We start from the raw sequence: 27336 nt of genomic DNA, 5'->3' as shown, positions 1-27336 counted from the left end.
AGAATAATGACAGTGTGATTTGCCATGCATTCTATTTTTAGATCTTTATCTAAAATTGACATATAACTTGCCGTACCTGAAACCCCAGGTGAGATGGTTATTGGAGTATAACAAAGTTTTGACGTCAGAACTGCTATTTATTCCACTGGAAACCATTAGTGATGCATTACCCCTTGGCAGTTGTGTTTTCAAAAATCAAGTTAAATTTTAATGACTGTTTCTGGCCAATTAGAGTTCCTGCTCAATATAGAAAGAAGGAAAAGTCGTTTCTATACAGTTTCAGAAATGTTACATCTTAGCAATAGAATTGGTGTAAATACCAAATTGTTACAAAATTTATTTAATTCTTTCTGTGCTTGTTTCGTTTTCATAATAGTTTATTGACCACACTCATATATCGGAATTTATACTGATCATGTGTATATTGCAAAATAAGGGCAAATAATTTTTTTTAAAGTTTGCAGTATGACAAAATAAAAATGGGAAATCCCCATTTTTGTTTAGGTATGAGAACTATAAGCATTCATAATCTAGAGGGGGAAAAAAGCCTCTAGACTTCCATATTGTCTACATTTTGCTAATACCCATTATAGCAGGGGTGTCCTCACAGCGGTGTCACATGACGTATCAGGACTTCCCCCCCCTTTGCTAAACCGGGCGTGGTGTGTCCAGCACGTGATGCATCTGGCTCATGGGCTGGGAGTTTGACAGCCCTGCATTATAGGGTTTTAAAATTCTGATTCAGTGCAAACAAAAAAAAAAACCTTCTTTGTTTCGTTTCAACTTCTAACATGAGAATAGTATTGAAAATAAAAAATATGATCCTTCAATTGTACAACTGTTTGAATAGATTCTAACTTGGAGCTTTAAGGAAAGTCTAATCTCCTTTCAGAACAAAGAGCAATTGCCAACTGCTAAAAATGGTGTAAAAAGAACAGACATTTGTGCTTTATTTAAAATTTTGTGGGAGAGTCATTTAATCATTCATAATTTTCCAATAATGAATGCTACTGAACATTAATGCAACTAATAAGACACATAAAATTACTTAGTAAACAGCTCACTTTTACTAACACTATTTTTCAAGTAATTAACAGCAATTTGATACAGTTGTCTTACACTTACTGATAATAGAAGAAGCAGGAATGAGCAAAGGCATAAGTAAATGCAGGCATTAGAATAGAATAGAATAGAATTTTATTGGCCAAGTGTGATTGGACACACAAGGAATTTGTCTTGGTGCATATGCTCTCAGTGTACATAAAAGAAAAGATACGTTCATCAAGGTACAACATTTACAACACAAATGATGGTCAATATATCAATATAAATCATAAGGATTGCCAGCAACAAGTTATAGTCATACAGTCATAAGTGGAAAGAGATGGGTGATGGGAACTATGAAACGATTAATAGTAGTGCAGATTCAGTAAATAGTCTGACAGTGTTGAGGGAATTATTTTTTTTTTTTTTTTTTTTTTTTATTCAAAAAGTTTTTATTGGTCAAAAAAGGTTTATACAAATACATATCAGGTATGGTAAATTTTCATTTTTCTTATCCAAAATAAGAATTTTACTCAAATTTTTTAACACATACAACAGCCATATGGCAAGCAGGTGACACGAAGTAGCTAAGTTTACAAATCTTAAATACGCAATAAAGAAGGGTCAAGAATAAACAGAATATCGTACAAAAGAGAATAAGGAAAACCAACACAATCCCAAATATCTTTACCCCTTCCTAGTTTTGGATCCCAGAACCCTGGGTCCAGCCTGACCCAACCCCAGGGCCGCAACAGCGGCAGCCGCCTCCGCCCCATGGTCTATAACCTCCCCTTCTTCAATTCCTGGGTCATCTGATTCCAGGAGGGCTTTGTGTTCCTCCACGTAGGCCGTAGCCTCCGCAATTGTACTAATTTTTTTCGTAATGCCCTCCCGGGAAATCATCAATCCCTCTGGCATCAGCCATCTGAAGCCCACTCCTTCTGGTACAATTTGCTTGACAAAAGTAATATTTCTTTCTCATTTCACGTACCTGTCTGGGAATCTGCCTCAGAATGGCTATCTCCCTGCCCCTGTAAATCAGTGCCCCACTCCTATGTTTTCTAAGAATTTCATCTCGTCTCTCTTCTCACAAACTTGACATGAACCTCACTGGGAACTGCATGCGTGCGTGCATATTGTGAATTAACTCTATAAACTCGATCCACATCCCAATTCATGAAATCAACACCTCTCCCAAGAAATTCTCCCAACAATTTAGTCACAACATCTCTCAAATCTTCTTGGTCCACTTCTTCCAAATTTTGAAACCTAAGGAAATAAGACATTTTATCCATCTGTAGTCCAAGCACAGCATTGCCTGTCGTCTCCTCTCTTTTCTGCACTGCCGCATCTCACCCTCAGACCTTCCACTTTCTGCTTGTTTTCTGCTGAGACTTGTTGAGTATCCTTTAAATCCTTTTGGATAGTCACAATTTCTACTCTTATTTCCGTTTGGCCTCTTTGCAAATCATCCAATTTCTTGTCCATATTAGATAACTTTTCCAAAATTCTCTCCATCTCTCCAGCAGTTGGTCTCTGACCTTTTGCCATTTGAAAAAAAAATACAAAATCCTCAGGCAAGCACAGTATCCTTGTAATTTCCTCCGGATCCACCAGGGGGCACTCACAGGAGCAACGAGTCCAGAGTACAGTTAGTCAACCAGGAAGCCGAAGGGAAGTGATGTCATCAAGATTCTCATAGTGAAGGCGGGAGCTGGGCGCCACCACTGTTCCCCAGAGGGAGGGGGGGCCTCAAACCCTCCCTCCTAAATTTCTCCATCACCTCTTCTCTCCAGAGCTCCACAAAACCGGTAATCTTCTTATTTTAAGTTCTCCTCTCTCCAGAATGACTCGTGCTCCTTCCAACCGCAGGGGAAAAACCCCCGCACTCCGGGCACTCCACTCGCGTTTACCGATATCCCTTCCTTCTCCATTCCTCAATTCTTCTCCGTTCCTGTTCACCACCAGGCTGCTGCAGTTATAAATCCAAAGCCCCGGTGTCACCGGGCACAGCGGCCCAGGCGACGACCAAAGTAATGGCCGTGGCCCGTGGCCTCCTAACCCCGCCGAGCCTAGGACGCGCCAGCATCGGTCCCCACAGTCCTGTATGTCGGCTGGGAGACCCCTGGCGAGCCGTCCGTGCGGCAGGTGTCCTTTTCGGAACACCTGGCCCCTGAGGGCCTCGGCGGCGGCCGGATTCGGGCACTGGAGGCAGGAGAAGCCTCCAGACGACCGTTGCCGCTGGACACCGGAAGTCGTCTCCAGTGTTGAGGGAATTATTTGTTTAGCAGAGTGATGGCCTTCGGGAAAAAACTGTTCTTGTGTCTAGTTGTTCTGGTGTGCAGTGCTCTATAGCGTCGTTTTGAGGGTAGGAGTTGAAACAGTTTATGTCCAGGATGCGAGGGATCTGCAAATATTTTCACAGCCCTCTTCTTGATTCGTGCAGTATACAGGTCCTCAATGGAAGGCAGGTTGGTAGCAATTATTTTTTCTGCAGTTCTAATTATCCTCTGAAGTCTGTGTTTTTCTTGTTGGGTTGCAGAACTGAACCAGACAGTTATAGAGGTGCAAATGACAGACTCAATAATTCCTCTGTAGAATTGGATCAGCAGCTCCTTGGGCAGTTTGAGCTTACTGAGTTGGCGCAGAAAGAACATTCTTTGTTGTCCTTTTTAATGATGTTTTGATGTTAGCTGTCCATTTGAGATCTTGCGATATGATAGAACCCAGAAATTTGAAGGTTTCTACTGTTGATACTGTGTTGTCAAGTATTGTGAGAGGTGGAAGTATGGAAGGGTTTTTCCTAAAGTCTACCACCATTTCTACGGTTTTGAGTGTGTTCAGTTCCAGATTGTTTTGGTTGCACCACAAGGCTAGTCGTTCGACCTCTCGTCTATATGCGGATTCGTCATTGTCTCGAATGAGACCAATCACTGTTGTGTCATCTGCGAACTTCAGTAGCTTAACAAATGGATCATTGGAGATGCAGTCATTGGTATACAGAGAGAAGAGAAGTGGGAGAGCACACAGCCTTGGGGCCCTGTGCTAATTGTACAGGTATTTGATGTGATCTTGCTTAGCTTCACCTGCTGCTTCCTGTTTGTTAGGAAGCTTGTGATCCACTTACAAGTCTGTTCCGGTACCTGTAGCTGGTTTAGCTTAGTTAGAAGAATGTCTGGAATGATGGTATTGAATGCTGAACTAAAGTCTACAAAAAGGACCCTTGCATAGGTCTTTGGAGACTCAAGATGTTGTAGGATGTAGTGCAGAGCCATATTAACAGCATCATCTGTTGATCTATTTGCTCGGTATGCAAATTGCAAGGGGTCTAACAGCGGATTCGTGATGGTTTTCAGGTAGGAAAGCACTAGCCTTTCAAAGGTTTTCATGACTACAGATGTTAGAGCAACTGGTCTGTAGTCATTCAGTTCCTTGATGGTGGGCTTCTTGGCACTGGGATGATGGTAGGCGTTTGAAGTAAGAAGGAACATAGCACATCTCTAGTGATTTATTGAAAATATGGGTGAAGATGGGGGCCAATTGTTCAGCACAGACTTTTAAGCAAGAAGGAGTTATCTTGTCTGGGCCTGGAGCGTTTCTTGGCTTTTGTCTGTGAAATAGGTCCTGCACTTCCTTTTCTGTGATCACTTGGGTTGTGAACCCAATGAAATGGGGTCAGTTGTAGGAGGCTTGGCTCTTGTTGGTGTGTCTGAGATGGGAGATAGGTGGCTGTAGTTTCCTTTCAAACCTGCAGTAAAACTCATTCAGGTCTTCTGCCAGTTGTTGTTTACCATCAGCCTGGGAAGGAGGTTTGCCATAGCCGGTGATATTTTTAAGAGTTTTCCACATGTTTGCTGGTTCATTTGCTGAAAATTGATTCTTTAGCTTTTCAGAGTAGCTTCTTTTTGCTGCTCTTATCTCCCTTGTTAGTGCATTTCTGGCCTGATTGTACAGCATTTTATCACCTTTTCTGTAGGCTTCCTCTTTGGAATGTCGTAGCTGCTTAAGTTTAGGTGTAAACCAAGGTTTGTTATTACTGTGTATTCGCAAGTTTCTTGTAGGTACACATAGGTCTTCACAGAAGCTGACATATGATGTTACAGTATCTGTGAGTTCATCCAGGTCTGCAGAGGTATCTTTAAAAATATTCCAATCAGTGCAGTCAAAACATGCCTGTAGCTTTAATTCTGATTCCTCCGTCCAGGTTTTCACTGATTTAATTATTGGTTTTATGGCTTTAAGTCTTTGCCTGTAAGCAGGTAGATGATGAACTGGCTTTGAAGGGGCTCATTCATTCATTCATTCAACTTTTATAGCCATCCAACTGAGCCAAGTGACTGAGTAATTTAAAATTCTAAAAATTTAAAACGGAGAAAACAATTTTAAAAATGTTAAAGCAATAAAAAAATAAAAAGTTAAAATTTAATGCATAAATAAGTCTTCTTTCTTTGTCCCTAACCCCTAACCCTTCTCTTTTTCCTTTGTTCCATACAATTCAAAACATGGGCCTGAAAAAAAAAAAGAAATATAAAATAAGGCAAGTTTATGCCCTTTCCTTCTATCACTTGCAATAAGGAAAAATCTGCCTAATATATACTTTTGGTGATGGCTAGTATCATCATTATTAATGGATTATTTCTGTGCCAACTAGTATAGAAAGTATTGGTATGTCTGGCTGCCTTTGTCTGGGTTTAGAAGCTGATAAGGCCTGGTTAGTGGTATCAAGGGAGACCTTGGGAGAATACCAAGGTTATAGGGTACACTGGAAAGTTTAAAAATATTCTGGAAGTAGGCAACAACAAACTATGTCTCTACCAAGGAAAAGGACAAGTGCATGAAGTTACAAAATATGGGCATGATTCAGTGAGGACTATACTTATCCCTTCGGTTTTCTTAGCTTTTCAATAGAATAGAATAGAATAGAATAGAATAGAATAGAATAGAATAGAATAGAATAGAATAGAATAGAATAGAATAGAATAGAATAGAATAGAATAGAATAGTATAGTATAGTATAGGGAATTTTTTATTGGCCAAATGTGATTGGACACACAAAGAATTTGTCTTGGTGCATATGCTCTCAGTGTACATAAAAGAAAAGATACGTTCATCAAGAATCATAAGGTACAATATTTAATGACAGTCATAGGATACAAATAAGCAATCAGGAAACAATATCAATATAAATCGTAAGGATACAAGCACCAAAGTTACAGTAATACAGTCATAAGTGAAAGGAGATGGGTTGGGGGAATGATGAGAAGATTAATAGTAGTGCAGACTGAGTAAATAGTTTGTCAGTGTTGAGGGAATTATTTGTTTTACAGAATGATGGCGTTCAGGAAAAAACTGTTCTTGTGTCTAGTTGTTCTGCTGTGCAGTGCTCTATAATGTTGTTTTAAGGGTAGGAGTTGAAACAGTTTATGTCCAGGATGTGAATAAATATTTTCACAGACCTCTTTTTGACTCGTGCACTATAGAGGTCCTCAATGGAAGGCAGGTTGGTAACAATTGTTTTTTCTGCAGTTCTAATTATCCGCTGAAGTCTGTGTCTGTCTTGTTGGGTTGCAAAACCAAACCAGACAGTTATAGAGGTGCAGATGTCAGACTCAATAATTCCTCTGTAGAACTGGATCAGCAGCTCCTTGGGCAGTTTGAGCTTTCTGAGTTGGCGCAGAAAGAACATTCTTTGTTGTCCTTTTTTAATGATGTTTTTGATGTTAGCTGTCCATTTTAAATCTTGTGATATGGTAGAACCTAGAAATTTGAATGTCTCTACTGTTGATACTGTGTTGTCTAGTATTGTGAGAGGTGGAAGTTTGGAAGGGTTTCTCCTAAAGTCTGCCACCATTTCTACGGTTTTGAGTGTGTTCAGTTCCAGATTGTTCCGGTCGCACCACGAGGCTAGTTGTTCAACCTCCCGTCTGTATTAGCTTTTCAAGATAAGTTAATGGAGTAAAAAATGAATGGCACCAAGAAGGAGGGAAATATTGCAAAGATATTTTTACAGAACTTCCTCTTAAGCTGAAAAAGATTAGGAGCAACAAAGATTTATGTCAATGTCTTCCTCTAGAAAGCAAACATAAATACTGTCACCCTTCAAAAAGAAGTCCGATCTTTCTCAATGATATAAATATCATTCCTAATTGGAAATTTGTCTGATGTTGTCTGCCTTTTCCAGGGTAACCATTTAATTAAAGACATTTCCAGGGTGTTGATCCTATTGAATAAAGTACTAATTGCAGTTGGTCTGTCAGAAATTGAATTCTAAGTTTTAATATTGTTTGAACCCATCTTAAATTACTTGAAGTAATTGATATAAATTAGCTGTTTAAGTCTTGTTCCAATTGAATGTCTACATAAATTTCCACCTGGAGAGAGGGTTGAACTTTCTCTATACCTGTCTTCCTTTTTGAAATTTGTTAACAAGATTCTCTGTGGTGTTCCTCAAGGCAGCGTCCTTGGACCAACACTCTTTATACTATACAATAATGATCTTTGTGACCACATATCAAGTAATTGTGTTCTCTTTGCTGACGATGTCAAACTATTTAATACCACAGACAACACTTCTATCATTCAAAACGACCTTGATCATCTAACTGCTTGGTCTAAAAATTGGCAGCTCCAAATTTCATCCAGCAAATGCTCAGTCTTACATATAGGAAAAAAGAACCCAAACACTAAGTACATACTAGATGGACATTACCTTACTGACGACCCCCATCCCGTTAAAGACCTTGGAGTTTTCATGTCAAATGATCTAAGTGCCAAAGCCCACTGCAACTACATAGCAAAAAAAGCTCTAAGAGTTGTAAACCTAATCTTGCGTAGCTTCTTTTCCAAAAACACCACACTACTAACCAGAGCATATAAAACATTTGCTAGACCAATTCTAGAATACAGCTCACCTGTTTGGAACCCTCACCACATCTCTGACATCAATACAATTGAACGTGTCCAGAAATATTTTACAAGAAGAGTTCTCCATTCCTCTGAAAACAACAAAATACCTTATCCCACCAGACTTGAAATCCTAGGCTTAGAAAGCTTGGAACTCCGTCGCCTCCAACAAGACCTAAGTTTAACTCACAGAATCATCAGTGCTTGGAATACTTTACCTGACTCTGTGGTCTCTTCTCATAATCCTAAAAGCTTTAACCAAAAACTTTCTACTATTGACCTCACCCCATTCCTACGAGGACCATAAGGGGCGTGCATAAGCGCACAAACGTGCCTACTGTTCCTGTCCTATTGTTTTTTCTGCAGTTCTAATTATCCGCTGAAGTCTGTGTCTGTCTTGTTGGGTTGCAAAACCAAACCAGACAGTTATAGAGGTGCAGATGTCAGACTCAATAATTCCTCTGTAGAACTGGATCAGCAGCTCCTTGGGCAGTTTGAGCTTTCTGAGTTGGCGCAGAAAGAACATTGTTTGTTGTGCTTTTTTGATAACATTTTTGATGTGAGCCTTCCATTTTAAATCTTGTGATATGGTAGAACCTAGAAATTTGAATGTCTCTACTGTTGATACTGTGTTGTCTAGTATTGTGAGAGGTGGAAGTTTGGAAGGGTTTCTCCTAAAGTCTGCCACCATTTCTACGGTTTTGAGTGTGTTCAGTTCCAGATTGTTCCGGTCGCACCACGAGGCTAGTTGTTCAACCTCCCGTCTGTATTAGCTTTTCAAGATAAGTTAATGGAGTAAAAAATGAATGGCACCAAGAAGGAGGGAAATATTGCAAAGATATTTTTACAGAACTTCCTCTTAAGCTGAAAAAGATTAGGAGCAACAAAGATTTATGTCAATGTCTTCCTCTAGAAAGCAAACATAAATACTGTCACCCTTCAAAAAGAAGTCCGATCTTTCTCAATGATATAAATATCATTCCTAATTGGAAATTTGTCTGATGTTGTCTGCCTTTTCCAGGGTAACCATTTAATTAAAGACATTTCCAGGGTGTTGATCCTATTGAATAAAGTACTAATTGCAGTTGGTCTGTCAGAAATTGAATTCTAAGTTTTAATATTGTTTGAACCCATCTTAAATTACTGGAAGTAATTGATATAAATTAGCTGTTTAAGTCTTGTTCCAATTGAATGTCTACATAAATTTCCACCTGGAGAGAGGGTTGAACAGAAGGCGAGAGAATCAACCCCTGCGGCACCCACAAGTGAGGCGCCGCGGGCCGACCTCTGCCCCCGTCAACACCGTCTGCGACCGGTCAGAGAGATAGAGGAGAACCACCGATAAACGGTGCCTCCACTCCCAATCCCTCCAACCGGCGCAGCAGGATACCATGGTCGATGGTATCAAAAGCCGCTGAGAGGTCTAATAGGACCAGGGCAGAGAACAACCTATCCTGGCCCTCCAGAGATCATCCACCAATGCGACCAAAGCCGTCTCCGTGCTGTAGCCGGGCCAGAAACCGGACTGGAACGGGTCTAGATAGACAGTTTCATCCAGGTGCAGGGGAAACTGATGTGCCACCATACTCTCTACAACCTTCGCATGAGCGGGTTGGAGACCAGACGATAATTACCTAAAACAGCCGGTCCAGGAAGGCTTCTGAGGAGGGCTCACCACCGCCTCTTTCAAGGCGGCCGGAAAGACTCCTCCAACAAGACCTAAGTTTAACTCACAGAATCATCTATTGTAATGTCTTTCCTGTTAAAGACTATTTCAGCTTTAATTGCAATAATACTAGAGCAACTAATAGATTTAAACTAAATGTCAACCGCTTTAATCTAGATTGCAGAAAATATGACTTCTGTAACAGAATCATCAGTGCTTGGAATACTTTACCTGACTCTGTGGTCTCTTCTCATAATCCTAAAAGCTTTAACCAAAAACTTTCTACTATTGACCTCACCCCATTCCTACGAGGACCATAAGGGGCGTGCATAAGCGCACAAACGTGCCTACTGTTCCTGTCCTATTGTTTTTCTTTTCTTCTTCCTATATATATATATGCTTATACCTCCTAATATTTACTCATATATGTGTTTATATGCTATATAATCTTTTTGTATGATACCTACATATATTGTTGTGACAAAATAAATAAATAAAAATAAATAAAAATAACATCTTCTATACATTATTTGCAGAACGTTCTGAGTGTTGGCAGGCAGCACTAAGTTGCTAACATTAATCTTTAAATTTCATTGATAGAATGTTTTGATTTTGGAGTTACCTGTTGCTGCAATGAGCTGTCAAATGGTAACTGGAAATGTGAAAAGTGAGAAAGAGTTGTTAACATTTTTTTCATTTTTCTCTGTTCCTTATTTTTACTTGCATTTTTTATTCTGCTTCCTCCCTTTTATACAGCAATGTATTTTTGAAACAAAAGTAGCATTGGACACTTCTGCATAATACTTCAGTCTTCCCTAGTCTGGAAGATTGTAGAACTGCTATTCTAGAATTCCACAAGAACCAAGTGGGCTATAAAATTCTGGAATTACCTCTGGAAATACTTCAGATAATAAATGATAATCAAACACATTGTGGTTGAAAGTTATTGAAAATTTAGATATTATCTTTGCAAGATTATTTGTTTGCCTGTTCATTCTCAGTTCTAACCTTTTTCTAAATTACTCACCTTCCTTTCCCTTGCCTCCCCTCCCTCTCACGCTTGCTCTTCTCAGATAAGTAGTTGAGAAATGCCTCATTCAGGAATTGATCTGACAATAATGTCAAGACTAGTCATTTATGAGTTGCCTGTTGATAGTTAACGCTATGTCAGCTTCTGAAGATTATTTTATTTACCTCGATGATCTTGACAAAATGCCTGTATTAGTTCAAAGAACTGCTACTCATTTGGGGCACACATTGTTTCTTTTGATGTTAGAATAACTGGGCAGATGTACAGACTAAGTTTTCAATAAAGTAACAGAGAGCACTTCAAAGACATAATAGCACTTTAAATGTATTTTACTTGCCAAGAATACTTTAAAAAGCCTTACGTATCTATGAGTTTTGGAACATGCATAATAAATCTTCCCTAGACAATATTTATTTTTTATAGTATAGAGCCAATATTATGCCTCATTTTATTTATTCTGCTGTAAAATGAACATTTGATTGGTATAAATTATGAACTTGTCTTGAATAGTATAAAAGTAATTTGGCCATAATTGTCATAATTTCCAACCTCTACTTTTCCCCCAATGATTTTATTAATGAATTTTCCGTGTAAAAAGTTCATAGGATTCAATATGCTGTTGCTTACTTAAAAATATAGTTTATGGTACTATAATTAAGAAAGACATCCATTGAAAAATTGTAATTATAATAAGAGTTTGTTTTTTAATTTATTTTGTGGTTGCTAACTATGAAAAAGATATATAAAAATACTACAATCTCACTTTTGGCTATTCTGTTTCTTCATGTTTACTTCCCAAAAGTTGGTTTTGTCAAAACAAAAACAAAAACATGAGAATTATTAAAAGCCCTATTGAGAAAAAAAATCAGTTGTGCATATATATCGTATCATCTAACCTTGCTGAACCTGGAAAAATTCTGTTTTGAAAGGTGACACATCAATATTCAGAAACAGAATTTTCCCAGGCTAATAAAAATCTTATATTTTAATATTAGAAACACCACAGTAATATTTGCCATAGATTTTGTTGTTGTTTTATAAACAGCCTGTCAATTATTATCTGTTTAATTATTTGTTCAATTTATACAGCCTTCCACTCAACCAAGCAGCTAGCAAGGGTTAAAAAACATAAGACGAAGAAAACAGCACGACAATAAAACACGCCTATGTGCCTTATAAAATATTTGAGAGTATTATTGTTAAATGTATCTTTACTAATAACAAATGTATATATTTATTTTTTCTTTTGTGCTCTTATAGGCAACAGATACAGCCTCTTCTAGGATCATTTAGTCAAGCAGAAGCCTTATTAACATCTTCTGGAGTACAGCCAGCGAGTTTAGATGGTATTCTTTTGGATGCCGGTTGCTCTTCTTTGCAGTTAGATACTCCAGAAAGAGGTTTTTCCCTAAAAAAGGATGGCCCGTTGGATATGAGGATGGACGGTGACAGGTATCTATTGATAAAAGTTTTTTTTTTAAAGTAATCAATTTCTCAACAGCAGACTGAAATTAATTTCCCTTTCAGAGTGCCCTGCTATATCTCTCTGCATAATACAGTATATAATAAATCAGTTTTTATTTCCTTTGACAAAATAATATTCTATGCTGTATTTTCAGGATTTAGTGCCAGGTTTTTTTTATCTCTTCTAATTCCTCCTATTGTCCCTCTCCCCAGCTGTTAAACTGTTATAAATGTTAATAAAGCTATTGGTTCTTAATCTGTCTTTTAAAATTGAAACAAGTCCTGACCAAGTCCTGAATGATTATAATGGATACAATAGAATTAAATAAGGGAGCCATTCCCTTGTCCACATCTTGCTGATCCGTCAAATTAGACAACGATGATTTTATTCAAGGCTGTTTTACAGGAATTACAATAAACCTGTATTAGGTTTGTTTAATTATTGATGGTATTATCTATTTTAAAATTGCTCAATTTGAATAACTGCTGTTTATCAGTATCATTTGTGATAAATATTTTAATTTCTTTGGATTTATGTAACTCACTGGAAAAACACATTTATGTAATCCTATACATACATATATGTGTGTGATATTTTAATAGAAACTGCCAAGTATATGCAACAATAAACAGATATGAATTGTTAAAAATAGTCCTAGAGACAATTATTCAATAAATTATACTAAATTTAATTTTTTATATTAAATATGGATAAATAATAATTAAACTTGTCATCTGGTCCTGGTGGCTACAGCAGACCAAAAATCTTGGACAGAGGGAGAAAATCTGGGCATTGACAATTTTTCCACCTGTCAGTTACAAAGGCCATACTGCTTCAATTCACACATATACTACACCAATACATTATGACATTGTAGGGTCTTGGAAGATCTTGATGTACAAGATCTTGAATTGACAGCTGATGTGAACAAGCTGACCAGGAATGTTCCTAGAAACAAGATTTTAAAAGCACCGGAATTAATAGAGCATGAAATAAGTTATAGCCAAGAAAATCAGTAGATACCAAACTAGAATAGTACGCTATATGCAGAACCTTCAACTTTAGTCAAATCAGAAACAATGGAGAGACTGCAATGAACCATCTCATACCATTTCTTTGGGACAACCCAAAGAAATGCATCAAGAATGCAGCTTGGATAAAGGAGGTAGATAAGCATTTAAAAAAACTGAAATGAAAGAACTTCTATTAACAGCAAAAGTTAGGGAGAACAGCACAAAGAAAATCAAGTATTGTCACCACCAGGTGAAGATAAACTGCATGGGTTTATACACACTCTTTGCCAAGCAGTTTAACAATATACTGCAAGGAGATGAAATTGAAGATTAGTTAATATCTGGCACATGATAATCAGATATACAACAAAAGGGACAAAACCAAGCAACTACAGGCTAATTACCTACTTACCAACTATTTTCAGATTGCTAATTAATGTTGTAGCTGATTCCATGTAGTTGAAAACAAGCTCTTCCCATCCTGGCAGAAAGGAAACTGCCCAAATAGCAGAGGAATAAAAGATTAGTTCCTAACTGACAAAATGATTCTTTTTTTTTAAATTGCAGAAGGAAGACCAATTTGTAGCTTGGATTGATTACAAGAAGGTATTTGACTCCCTGCCAGTGATGGGCCTAGAAATAGCAGGAGTCATTAGAAACATCAGAAAGATCAATAGCACAGTAAAAGACACAGTTGTTGGTCAATAGTGATAGACTGGGAGAAGTTAAACATCAGGAAAGGAATCTTTCGAGGAGACTCACTGTCATCACTACTGTTTGTCATTGCATTAATTTCTCTGCCAACAACACTGAACACATTTGGCCAGGATGTGGTCAAACTCACAGCGTCACGGCGGCATCACATGACGTATCAGGACTTTTTTCCCCCTTCACTAAACCGGGTATGGCCAGCACGTGACGCATCTGGCAATCCTACATTAGGCCATGAATATCAAACCTCGAAAACACATCTGAAATAGAATCACTACTCAACCCGGTCTATATATACAGCCATGACATTGCAATGGTGTTTGGATTAGATAAATGTGCCACCCTTCATTTACCCTGATGAATCAAAATACCCTAAGGAAATAACATCAAGAATTTGGGTTAAGAAGATGGATGGACTGATTGATTGATTGATTTATATAGCAGTCCAGCTTTCATCCAATTTTGGGCATATCCCAATCAAAAATTAAAAGACATATAATACCATGGCATCCTTCAAACTGATAATATCAAGCACAGAGTAGTTAAGAGGAAGGTAGTGAATACATCATGAGAGTGAAGAAGTCCAAACTCAGTGAAAGAATTACTATTAAGGCAGTAAACTCCTCAACGATTCCAGTCATTAGATACACAGGTAGAATAGTGGATTGATCTCAAGCAGTCCTTGAGAGGAAGATGAGGAAAATAATGATAGTGAATCATGTCCTTTATCCATGCAAAGATTTTGACAGACTATTTATTTATCAAGGGGCATAGGTGAGTAGGGTATGTGGCAAACAGGAAGAAGAAAAAAGGGCATTTGAAGAATACCTAAAGGGCAATGAAGAAGATGTACTGAAGCTAGTACATCGTGAAAACTTATTCAATATGAAAGAGACCAAACCGGACTAAAGAAAGACCAAATGAAGAACAGAAAAGAGACATGGCAAAGCAAAGTACTACTTGGCCATTGTACACAAACACACACTAACACACAGAGAGAGTTAGCAGGCAAAGCTGATAACAAAACCGGACAATGGTTAAAGAGGAGGAAAGTTGAAAGAAGAGAGGGGACAGTTCTGCCTGCACAAGACCAGGGCTTAAGAAAAAATGCATATAAGCCAGAATTGAGAAGACAGCAAATGTCATATTTGCAATGAAGCTGGAGAAACAGTTACTACCTAATTAGGCGCTACAAAAATGTAGCACAGAACGACTATAATAAAGCATGACAAAGTAGCCACAATGGTACATTGGAAGATGTGCAAGAAATACCATTTTCCTGCAAGCAAGAACAGGTTGGAGAATAAAATAGAGAAGTAAAATAAAATAAAGAAGCTAATATGCTTTGGAATTCAGTTCAAATATTCAGACATCTGGCACATAACACCCTAGACTTAACAATTGTCACTAACAAAGACAAAGAAGTAAGGATATTGGGAGAGGCAATATGTGGAGATAGCAAAATAAAAGAGAAAGAACTGGAAAACATCAAAAATACAAAGATCTGCAAATAGAAGTAGAACAACTATAGCAAAAGAAAGCAAATATAGTACCAAAAGTACTATAACATCATTAGCATTGACAAAATCACTATAAGTCAATTTCAAAAGGCAGTTTTACTTGAAACAGCTTATGTCCTACAGTGGTAACTTTAACATCATCAAGCAACATCTGTGTATCCAAGATCTTTGAAAGACTTGATAGGTAGATAAAAAAGTAAAATACACTCTAAACATCTAACTGTCTTTGCAATGAACCGTAATAATACAGTAATTAGAAGTAGAACAACTGTGGCAGAAGAAAGCAAAGATAATATCAATAGTGATAGGCTTCCTGAGCCTATCAGCAATACCAAAACATCTGGACTACCACTTGAACACCATTGACATTGACAAAAATACTATCAATTAATTGAAAAAGGCAGCTTTACTTGGAAAAGCTTACATCCTGTGACAATATGTTTATCAGATATCCCAGATCCTTGGGAAGGATATGATACATCAGGGGTGTCAAACTCAATTTCATCGAGAGCCACATCAGGGTTGTGTTTGACCTGGGGGAGGGGGGGCGTGACCACTTTGATGTCACTTGTGGTGGCCCGAGTGCTCTGCCAGCAAAAACAGGCACCTGAGCTCCATTTTCAGCTGCGACACCCTCCTGCAACCCTCTGCCTGCAAAAAGGGAGCTTCAAGGGTTGCCTGTGGCCCTCCCAAGCTCTGTTGACTGGCGGAGGCACTGTGGGCCAGTCCGTCACTGTTTCCAGGGTGACCCTGCAGGCCAGATATAAGCACTCTGTGGGCCGAATCCGGCCCCCGGGCCTTGAGTTTGACACCCCTGTGATAGATGAATAAAAATGCCAAATCCAATCTAAATGTATGGCTGATTTTGTGATCAATTGTAATATAGTAATAAATTGTCATCTGACTCTTAACAGTTCATACCAGACTCTGGATAATGGGAGTTTTTGCTGATAATGACAGTGAACTAGTAGTATAGAATGCTAGCAGAATTTTAAACTGTCATTTACTAATGCACAGACTTTCAGAAGAGATAAAATTACTAAACAAAAGAGAGACCACTATAAGAATCTTGTAGCAATTCTACATCAACTTGAATGGAGTTATAACTGAAATGAAAGTGTGATTAAAGTTAACACGGGAAAGAATTGAAGCAGTTTTTATTTATTTTATTTATTATTTATTTATTTTTCAAATTTATATACCGCCCTATCTCCCTAAGGACTCAGGGCGGTTCACAGGCAGTTAAAATACATATAAATACAGATTAAAAACAACAATTAAAAAACTTATTCTATTGCCCAAATTTAAAATAGTATAAATAATAAAAACCCCTTAAAACCCATAACTTTAAAATCTAATCCAGTCCCGCGCAGATGAATAAGTGTGTTTAAGCTCGCGACGAAAGGTTCGGAGGTCCGGAAGTTGACGAAGTCCTGGAGGGAGTTCGTTCCAGAGGGTGGGAGCCCCCACAGAGAAGGCCCTTCCCCTGGGTGTCGCCAGACGGCACTGCCTAGCTGACGGCACCCTGAGGAGTCCCTCTCTGTGAGAGCGCACGGGTCGGTGGGAGGTATTTGGTAGCAGTAGGCGGTCCCGTTTTAGTTGTCTAAATCCCAAATTCCCTTGGCTACCTGCTGTGATTACAAATTAAAAGTAAATTTAGACAATTGTGGAAATAATCAAACTATATAACATTGATTGATTGATTGATTAAATTTATATTGCTGCCTATTCACCCATGGCAATTCAAGGCAGCTTACAGAATATAAAATCACATTTAAAACAATAAAATTAATGAAAAGAATCAAATAAATTAATATAGTAAAATCACACCCACCCCCTGCCCCGGCGACCGCAGATCACACGAGCCATTTAGTGGGCTCCATCCTCCTCTGGGTTTCCCAGGCCTGCTGGCAGAACCAGGTGTTCAGCACCTTCCAGAAGAGTATTAGAGTGGGCACCATTCTAATCTCTGGGGCAATGATGTTCCAGAGAGAGGGAGCCACCACTGAGAAGGCCATTCTTCTGGGTCCCAGCAGGTGTATCTCCCTTGGGGATGGAACCCACAACATTCCCTGCCTCCCCACTCTGATGGGTTGGGTAGATGTGACCGGCAAGAGACAGTCCCTCAGAAAACCTGGTACCAAGACATGAAGGGCTTTAAAGGTGACAACCAGCACCTTGAATTGCACCCAGAAGCAAATTGGCAACTAATGCAGCTCCTGCAGGAGAGATAATGCATGTGCCCACCGGGATCTGCACAAAACCATGCAATCACTGCATTTTGCACCAACTGGAGTTTCCGGATGGTCTTCAAGGGCAGCCCCATGTAGAGCATGTTGCAATAGTCAAGACGGGAAGTGACACTACGTCAAGCTTTAATTTGGGGAAAAGTTTAGAAAGAAAGGAAAAATACCTAAATTCCTCTAATTTACTTTTTGTCCTTTTGGTCTGTTGTTACCTAGAATTAAAGATTTCCTAGATTTTAGTGGCTATGTTGAGAAGATTGCTCTGGACCGGTCTTTGTGGATAATAACATTTCTAAAAACATATGTTTTTCTGTTTAAAAAAAAAACTTTCATCTAGTTGAAATTGACTGAAATAACTTGAAAATTAAAGCAGTACAAATAATTTTGAAGGAGTTGTTTCCTTCAAAACTCAACAAAACTTCCTTCAAGGTTTCCTACTGAAAGAACTTCTTGAAGAATTTTTTTTTCATTGTTTTGAACACTATTGAAACTGGTAGATTGATGCAAACCAGGTTCTATGACCATTTTTTTCCCCAAAGAAATTGGAATAGCTATATTTTTTCTTGGTTCATCTGTATTCAGTTGCCCTGTTTATATTTATTGTAACCAGATACGCCCAATGTTTTATGAAACATCTTTCATAAAACATTCTAAGTCAAAAGTGTGTGTGTACATATATGGTATGTATTTGTATTCAGTTTTAAAAGGCAAATTAAAATAAATATTTCTTTCCTGCCTCCTCTCCTGGTATTTTAGGAACATGACTGAACTTGATTGATTTCAATTCTTTTTTTTTTTTTAATACCATTTCTGAATGGTGAGACCTTTAAGTGATCATTAAATACCTCACATTTTCTTCATGGTAGATTATTTTCCATAATATTAGATTTGAGGAAAAAGGTCAGAGAGATTAAGGTTCTCTTTTTTGATCAGGGAACAGAAAAAGCAATGCGAGGTCTCCGGGGGGGGGTGGGGGAGTTTGCTTCTGAAATAAATTCACCTTCTAGTTTTATGCAATATTTTGTCTTTATTTGAACTATGGCTATACTCGTCAACTTTATAATATTAAAAGTTATGATGGGAATAAACCTCTATATGTATGTTTAAGAAGATACTTTAAAGATAGAAGCAGTTTCTGTTTTCTTATTGTAAAATCTCTGTACTTGTATGCAGCAAGTGTGTGTTTGACTTTGACTTAATGCTGTGAAGCTTCACCCCTTGTCAATGGAGGCTGACGTCAGTGAACTAATTGGCTGTTCTTGTGCGTAGGTATCCTGACACGCCCACTGCTGCTGATGTTGTGAATGCTTTAGATCAACAGGCACTTGCGTCCATCCTGAAAACATATGGGGAGGAGAAGCATGCCAAAAAAATAGCTTCAACAATTGTTCAGGCACGCAGCATCTATCCCATCACCAGAACGCGGCAGCTTGCCAGCATTATTGCAGGTATCCTCATTAATTCTGTGCAGTGTCCGAAAGGGAAAAAATATTAATCCACAAGTCCCAGTGGGATCTATTTGTACTTGAAATCGTGCGGGATCTAATCCTGTCTATCCTGCTCTGATGTCAGCTATTTTTTCCCCATATGCTCTGCCTTTTTATATTGTCGAATGATGATTAGTTTAATAATAGATTTTACATGATGACATTTATAATTCTGCGTATCACGGTGAAATCTGAGATGATAAGAATAGAAGGCAAGAAACCTTTTCCTATCTGAACGAAACCATTTATTTGTCTTTATTTCCACAATCTTATTTTGTTATAAGACAGGTTGGTTATTTATACATCGTGCTATCTATTGGCTGTAAAGACAGGCTGATTCGTAAGATATTTCAATCACTGACACTAATAAAATTAAGAGGACTTAATCAAACATATGACTACATGTTTGGAGAAATGCTTAGGACTTTGTGACAATCCCACCCACCCCTATAAAATGGTCCAGTCTTGAATGAATTTGGTGAACAGATATAGAGTCCTTTGAATTCTGCGATTTTTCTTTTGAAGTCCCTTCCCAGGGAGATTCATTGAATATGGTCTTTTTTCTTTACAAAAGCTAGTTGAAAAGAAAACTGGCTTGTGCAGGATGGGATCATACACTCCCCCTCTCAGACTTTTAATTTTTAGTTGTTTTCATTGAGTATAAATCTATTGTTGCTGCTATTATTGACTTTTTAAAAAACCTACTCTGGGTACTTCAGATAAGTACCAACCCGTATTTGAAGATCCATGAGTATATAGAACTTGAAAAAAAGAGGCAGATTTTGCTGTACAGCAGGTTTTTAATCATTAAATAATTGATGGATCATCATCTCACAATTTCTTATAGGAAGCTACCATCTGTGGTCTTAAAAGACTTCTAGATGTGTGATTTAACTCCTGTTAAAAATCAATAGATCTTAAAGCTGCTCAGCAAAAACATGGAGTATGCATTTTGTATAGTGATTGTAATTATGGCAGCTTTCCACAGTTTATAATTTTACAAATACTATTTTTTTTTTCAAATTAATTCACCTTGTTCTCTCTGTTATTTGTTTTCTAGCATTTTTATCTGTTTTATTGTTTTGATTGTTTTTAAGTGGTTTTGTAGTATACTTTAATAGTAGGTGTTATTGTACAAGCCCAGAATCACTTCACATGAAATGAATGGCCATATAAATTTGAGAAAACAAATATCAACCTGCCTTTGTGGAGACTGATGATTGATTCATAAAGATTAGAATGGTTGAATCTGACTTTTAACATCTTTCCAGAGTTCTAGAGGCTCAGATAGTAATGATGGCTGTTTCATTAAGTAGAGATTCAAAGATTTGGAAATATCTATATCTTTACACAATTTAAACAGTGGCCATACACCTAATATGTATAATTCTGAATTTAGACATACCTTTCTTTCAGTACTATGTTAATGTCAGGAAGGAGGCGGGTGACACAGCCTTTCCAAGAATTATACAGTAACAGTTATAATCAAATTGGTAAAATATCTCCTCAGCCTTTTACCAGCTTTTGGGACAAAACTTGCAGAACACTTGAAAAATGTGAGAGGGTTTCAAAGGCTCATAATTATCCCCCAAAATGTCTTTTTTTCCTCTTATTTGGTGATTCCACTTTCTCCACTAGTGCTCCTGTCACAATAGATCCTTTTAATATTGTTGTTCAAGGTTTGTGTAGTTAATGAGAATGTTTTGCTAGCTTCAGGATGCTGAACATGTGGAGGTACTCGGACATTCAAAACTACTGGAGAATGGACATTGCCATCTACTGGCAAATAAATATCCCATGATAAGAGGTGATATTTGTCTCTAAACTATTTAAACCTATTTAACTTAGCTCTTGGTTTCCATATGAAGGAAATATTCCTAATATCCTTTATTTCATCTTTTCTCTTTGTGGATTACTGAAAACATTTGTATATAGTCATTTTTCATAATTTCTTATTTTTCAATTAATAGGATGGGTAGGTGCCTTACAATATTAGATAGGCAATAGCAATAATTTAATTTTAATCAATTTATTTTTTCATGATCAGGTGGAAAAATTATATTGGCAAAACCACAGTAAGGCAGATTTTCCAGTGATGGCGGTATGTAACTGCCTGAAGAAGTCCAAGCAGGTTTTTGGCAACATTTTTTAGAAGTGGTTTGCGCTTGCTTTCTTCCTAAGGCAGAGAAAGAGTGGCTGTCCCAAAATCTTCTAGCTGGTGTTGTGCGCCTAAGGCAGTGCTAGAACTCACAGTCTCCTATTTCCAGCCTAGTGCCATTAGCTACTATACCAAACTGGGTCTCACATGACTCATATCAGTAAATATATTTGTCATATAATATATAACATTTGGCAATCTATTCTAAACTCTTAGAATGACACAATGTGTTTATTCACAGAAAGAATCATAAAGTTAAAAGGGTCATTTTTGGCATTGAATCCAACTCTTCGTTCAATCATGAAATCTAAATAATAGTTCATCAAGGAACCATTGTAATGATTCAAAAAAAAGAAAAGAAAAAATCTTATTCTTTCTGATCAAAAAAGCAAAAATAAAATTTAGTTTTCTTTGTCTTTATCTAATATAGTAATAACGTAGTAATTGACTTATGAGAATTTAACTTGTAGAGAAATTGAAATGTATAAGCTAATTTATCTCTTTAAACAGTCATAGTGGGTAAACAAATTTTATTCAGATTGGTCCAAATTCACAGTATTTTAATTAATAATTTGAAAATTTTTAGTTGGATATTAAAATTTGTTACCATTTCCTCGATGAAAGGATATAAGCTGCGTCATTGAAACTTATTAAATATGATTCAGATTCAGCAGGAAATTCCTCTAACAAGAATTAATTTTTAAAGTCTGTCATAATACTCTCTCACACAAAGAAGTCTTGCATGGTGGCAAGCATAGTGTGAATTTAATTCAGAAGCTTACAATTTAGTGCATTTTCACATGAACATCTATTAGGTTTTTTTATCATTATATAATATCAGAATATCCTCAGACTAAAACTAAACAACAGATACTTTCTCCTTTAAAATAAATGATTTTAAATCATTTATCTTCCAGAAGCATGGTATTTTTATGAATGAAATCTATTCTGTTCTATTATTATCTCTAGTAAAGCTTGTTACCAAGCAGATTTTTCTTCCTCTGCCAGCATTTTTTTTTATTTTCTATTTTTTTTTTCAAAGATGTAAACTAGATTAGATTTTTTTTTCTGAGCCACCAATGGTGAAGAATGAAATCTTTCTGTCTATCCATTTTCATTTTCTTGACTGGACTCATTCTGCTTAAACTGAGATTAGGAGGGAAAGCATAACCAAATTATTTCTTTTGCTTTTTCTCTGGCTTCCTCCTGGTCTTTTACTTCTTTATTTTGCAACCTTTGTATCCATATTCATTTGTTGGAAAAGTAGTCAAAAGCAAAGAACAATATCATTATTAAAATATGAAAAAAAATCTGTTTATCAAGCTTAGTGCGACATTATATAAAAGGCAATGTTCTTCAGATATTCTAATCTAAATTTAAAACACTTAAAACAAATAATCAGTACTTTGATCTCTACTTAGAAACAAACTGGAAATGGGTACATCAATACACTCCAGGATCAAATTTATTTTTTCAATTATTAGCCTAGATATCATATGCTAATCTGTTGAAGTTCATAGGGGCTTCTTAATAGATGGACAACTATGACAATAGATAGTATAACTAAACTATTAAGGTATATATTTATCAATGTTTGTAGGGTTTTTACTATTAGAGGTAGTCTTTGTTTAATGTTCAGCTGCTTATTAACTGTTTGAAATTATGATGGCCCTCCCCAGAATTCCTTATGACCAGTTCCTAAGTTTCCAGCTGGGCACACACTACACAGATAATGTCACATTTTGATCGCATTTTGGGTGCTTGACAACTGGCTCACATTTTCTACTGTTATAGGGTTTTGTGACTGTGGTTTTTGGTAGCTTTTGCTGGTTTCTGGTGTTTACTTCCTTGTGACTGCACTTTTTTTTCCTGTGGTTATTAAATAAACCACACAGTCATTAAACGAATCTGGCCACCCCCATTGATTTGCTTGAGGGAAGTCCTCTGGGAAGATTGCAAATGTCAATCACATGACCGCAAGATGCTGTAACTGGGATAATTTTGTATGGTTGCTGAATGCCTGATTTTTGGATCATGTGACCAGGGTACACTGCAACGATGGACCTCCCCAGAACTCCTTATGACTCAGTCATAAGTCACTTTTTTCAGCCTTTTCATAATTTCAGTCACCAATCAAATAGTCATATAGCAATAGCACCTAGACATAGTTAGAGAGGCCTGCTTTACAGGCCTCTCTAAGCAGTTTACAGAGTCATCATATTGCCCCCAACAATTTGGGTTCTCATTTTACCTACCTCAGAAAGATGGAAGGATGAGTCAACCTTGAGCCTGACCCTTTAATATAAATTGAGGACTAGCTATATTTATAATGTACAAGACAAAATAACAGCAGCATATAAGCCAAAACAATTAATTTATATATTAAGTTGCAAATATATAATTAATATATAACTGTATATAGGTAATTAGTGTATGATTCATTAATGTTTTATTTATAGTGAGTATTGCAAATTAAAATGGTAACAAAACTAATTATCATGGATAGCTCTTCTCTTTCAAGGAATGGAGGTAGCTGGTTTAGAAAATTAAGGTGAAAGTGTTCCTGTTCACAGCTGGTATTTGTGATTCAAGGGTCTCTCCATTGTGAGGCTGCGTTTTTTAAAGTGAATAAGAATCTGTTCAACACAGATCAAATCCTTATTTATTTATGAATTATCAATTCTGTTCCTATGATTTACCACTATACAGCTGGTCTTCTCACTTGATCCATAGCCATTCAGTGACTTTCTTTCAGGCAGTTACTCAGAACCCCAGTGAGTTTTAGGGTTAAATTTAAGCTTAGAGATTGACATAAAGAGGGGAAAGAAAACTGAGCATTATCTACACATATGCCATGCAAATCCTTTAAATTAAATTAAATTAAAATTAGAAACCCTATCTTGCCTCAAACTAAATTCTCCAGTCATTTCATAGGCATAGCATATGGGGACTATATTCTCAAAATGAGCCTCTAACAGATATCCCAAAAACTGTCAATAAAATTGGAAATTGCAGAAAGGTCCAGCTAAAAGACTTTGAGGTTTTTTGAGAAGGTGGGAATCTGAAAAGCAGATTGTTGCCAAATAGGGTCTTTATGAAAAAGCACCAGAAACTAACAATTGATGAATTTAGAGGACTTCAGAATTTCAAAAATGGCATATTTGGCCACCCTTGCTCTAATTCCACTTAAAGGCATGCCTGTCTTCCTGAGTGGAAATGTATTTAATCATACAATGGGTATTCCTCTCTGACGCTCAGCATATCCTCATGCAACATTGTCCTATTTATTATGCTAGCTATCTTTATTTTTCTCCCAGTTTCAGGTTGGTATAATTGAAGCCTTGCTAAGCATCTGAAATTGCCTTCAATACTTCATATTTTTGGAAATAATTGAGATACTTTTTAAAAAAAATGTATTATAAATTCAGGAAAAATAGTTCCCAGGCTGTGAGGTCCCCAAGGCATAAAATACATACATATTTTACAAACCCTCCTGCTACAATAAACCCAGATATAATTTTCCAGTAGTCTTTTGGAAGCGAGAGACATAATTCCTAGCAGCGGAAGGGCTTTGTCAGACTCGGAAGTTGTATCGCAAGGTCTATACTTCAAAAATGGACCATGCTAGAATCCATTCTAAGAAGAGGTTGGTCGGGGGGGGGGGGAGTTAAACCATGAAATGGTAACAGCTGTTTTTCCCCCTTATCCTAATTCAGAAAAAAAAAGTGCCAAGAAAAGACTAAATTTGGAAGGAAGCCAAAATTTGAACCAAGTCTCGGATAGTGTAGGGGCCACAAGAGAAATACTTGTGGGTTTCACTTTTTGCACTTTAGTTTTAAATGAACATTTGTCTTGGCGTATTTGATTTTCTTTTTGGAAACATCCGCAAAAAAAAAATATGGCTATGTCAAAATAAAACTGTTGATTACATTGTACGCAAGTTCTTAGGCCTGCATTTGTAGTTGCAGTAACATTTTCAGTCGGAGTTGTATGCTGCCATTTTTAACGTTAGAGCTAAGCACTGTATGATTCTCCACATGTTGCTGAACTCTAGTTAACCCTAGGTTTTGGTGGTATATAAATTAAATGAAAACATAATTATGGGTTTATGAGAGTTGCTCTATTGGAACATCTGGATTTATATGATAATGACACATTATTTTAATATATAATCTGAACAATTTATCAAGGATTTGTAAATTGCTCCCAGTTTCTGCAAATGCCAGTTAAGGCAAATAAATCCATGCCATGATGAACTAGGCTTCCTTAGATGAATGTATTTTTCATCTACTCATAATTTGTTGTCTATTCATGCTTACAGAAATTACATTATATGGCCTAACTAAATATGAATTGCATGCATCTTATATAAGGATTTTAATTGCTCACAAGAAGCTCCAGTCAAAGGAAAATTTCATATATACATGAAATATATATGATGCTTTAAATTATAAATCTAAAATGAAAAATATTTAAAAGCTATGACTTGCTGTGGACACCAAAACATTTTCTCCATCTAAATGTAGAGATTCATTGTAAATTCTGCATATTGTGAAATGGAAATGAGGCATATGCCCAACCTTTCAAGACAACCAAAATTAGCCCTCATTTCCATTATTTAATAATGCAGTTTAAGCAATAGGAAGGAATTTTGTCCACTGGTAAGTCTTTTAGTAAGAAATTCTGGCATCAAGTCAGAATCAGATTGATAGGAGAAATAGCGAGATTGTAAACAAAATGAAATAAAATAACTACATTTTTAATCCATTTGTTGGAAAACAGCAACAGTTAATGTTCATTACATTTCATGGTGCCAAATAAAACAGGTGAATAATGTAAATGACTGCAAACTTCCAGAAAAGTAAAAATAAATTATTTTTATTTCAAGTGTATATAAAATATATGAAGTTGGATGCTACTGTTTATTGAAACAAGTTGTGTTGGCTGATTATGAATTCAAATAATGTAAAATATTTCTTTACAACTTGTCAATTTGAACCAGCATAATGTCAACACTTACCAGAAATGAGATTGAGTTTTGAATAACCTAGAGATTCAGAGACACTATCAATAGCTTGTTAAAAATTTCGGAAGCCAAAATTAAAATGGCATCAATTTCCAGATATTTACTATGGTTAACTGTTAAAATGACTGTAAATTTATTCAGGTGTGTTCAAATGCCAAAATATTTTCATTTTCATTTTTTCTTTTTTTAAATAGGTGCTTTTCCAGAAACCATTTTATATGCTCGAAAAGACAAACTTTCAAGACCAGCACACATAGCTACCAAAACTTTTCAAGCCTTGCGCATATTCGTCAACAATGAGCTCCATGAACTCTATGAAGGTTTGAAGGCAGCTGAACGTTTTCTAAAACCTGGGGGAAGACTTGTAGCAATTACTTTCCATTCTTTAGAAGATCGTATTGTCAAAAGATTTCTGCATGGGGTAGACATTTCAGAAAGGTTCAATCTTAGTGTAAGGCAGAAGATCAGGAGAGCAAGAATGGACTTGTTAGAAGGAGAGGACGAATCACTTGGTGAAAATTGTAGTTCAAAATGGAAGCTTATAGAAAAGAAAGTGCTCACTCCCCAGGATACCGAAATTAAAAACAATCCCAGGGGACGCTCAGCAAAACTAAGAGGAGCTATTAAGCTATGATCTTATCTTCTTTCATAAAATGTATGAAAAAAATAATTCTTTACATTAAAGATGAGAACACATGTCTTTTTTGCTCTTTGTTGTTCTTGCATAGCACACATTATTTCTAACTAAAAAAGAAAGATGACGAAGAAACCAACTCAAACCTATGAACGTAAGGATGCAATTAGGGCAATAAGGGCCTCTGGTGGCTCAGCAGACTAAGTCTGTCTGTTATTAACACAGCTGCTTGCAATTACTGCAAGTTCAAGTCCCACCAGGCCCAAGGTTGACTCAGCCTTCCATCCTTTATAAGGTAGGTAAAATGAGGACCCAGATTGTTGGAGGCAATAAAAGTTGACTTTGTATATAATATACAAATGGATGAAGACTATTGCTTAACACAGTGTAAGCCACCCTGAGTCTTTGGAGAAGGGCGGGATATAAATTCAAA

General features: G+C 36.8%; 1 protein-coding gene across 2 annotated transcripts in view; it reads left to right on the top strand.

Moving 5' to 3' along the window:
• Nucleotides 1–26965, top strand: part of METTL15 (methyltransferase 15, mitochondrial 12S rRNA N4-cytidine) — a 75955-nt gene extending 48990 nt beyond the window's left edge. For both annotated transcript variants that reach the window (XM_058160924.1, XM_058160935.1), the window contains exons 4-6: nt 11904–12095; nt 18868–19046; nt 26464–26965. In XM_058160924.1, the coding sequence (XP_058016907.1) occupies nt 11904–12095; nt 18868–19046; nt 26464–26903 (811 nt within the window). In that variant the 3' untranslated portion in view covers nt 26904–26965. The remainder of the gene's footprint in view (nt 1–11903; nt 12096–18867; nt 19047–26463) is intronic.
• Nucleotides 26966–27336: the final 371 nt, after the last annotated feature.

The sequence above is a fragment of the Ahaetulla prasina genome, chromosome 1 (assembly GCF_028640845.1).
Source record: "Ahaetulla prasina isolate Xishuangbanna chromosome 1, ASM2864084v1, whole genome shotgun sequence".
In the NCBI taxonomy this organism is placed as follows: Eukaryota; Metazoa; Chordata; class Lepidosauria; order Squamata; family Colubridae; genus Ahaetulla; species Ahaetulla prasina.
The sequence above is the reverse complement of the archived record's forward strand: the minus strand, read 5'-3'. Positions and strand labels throughout refer to the sequence as shown.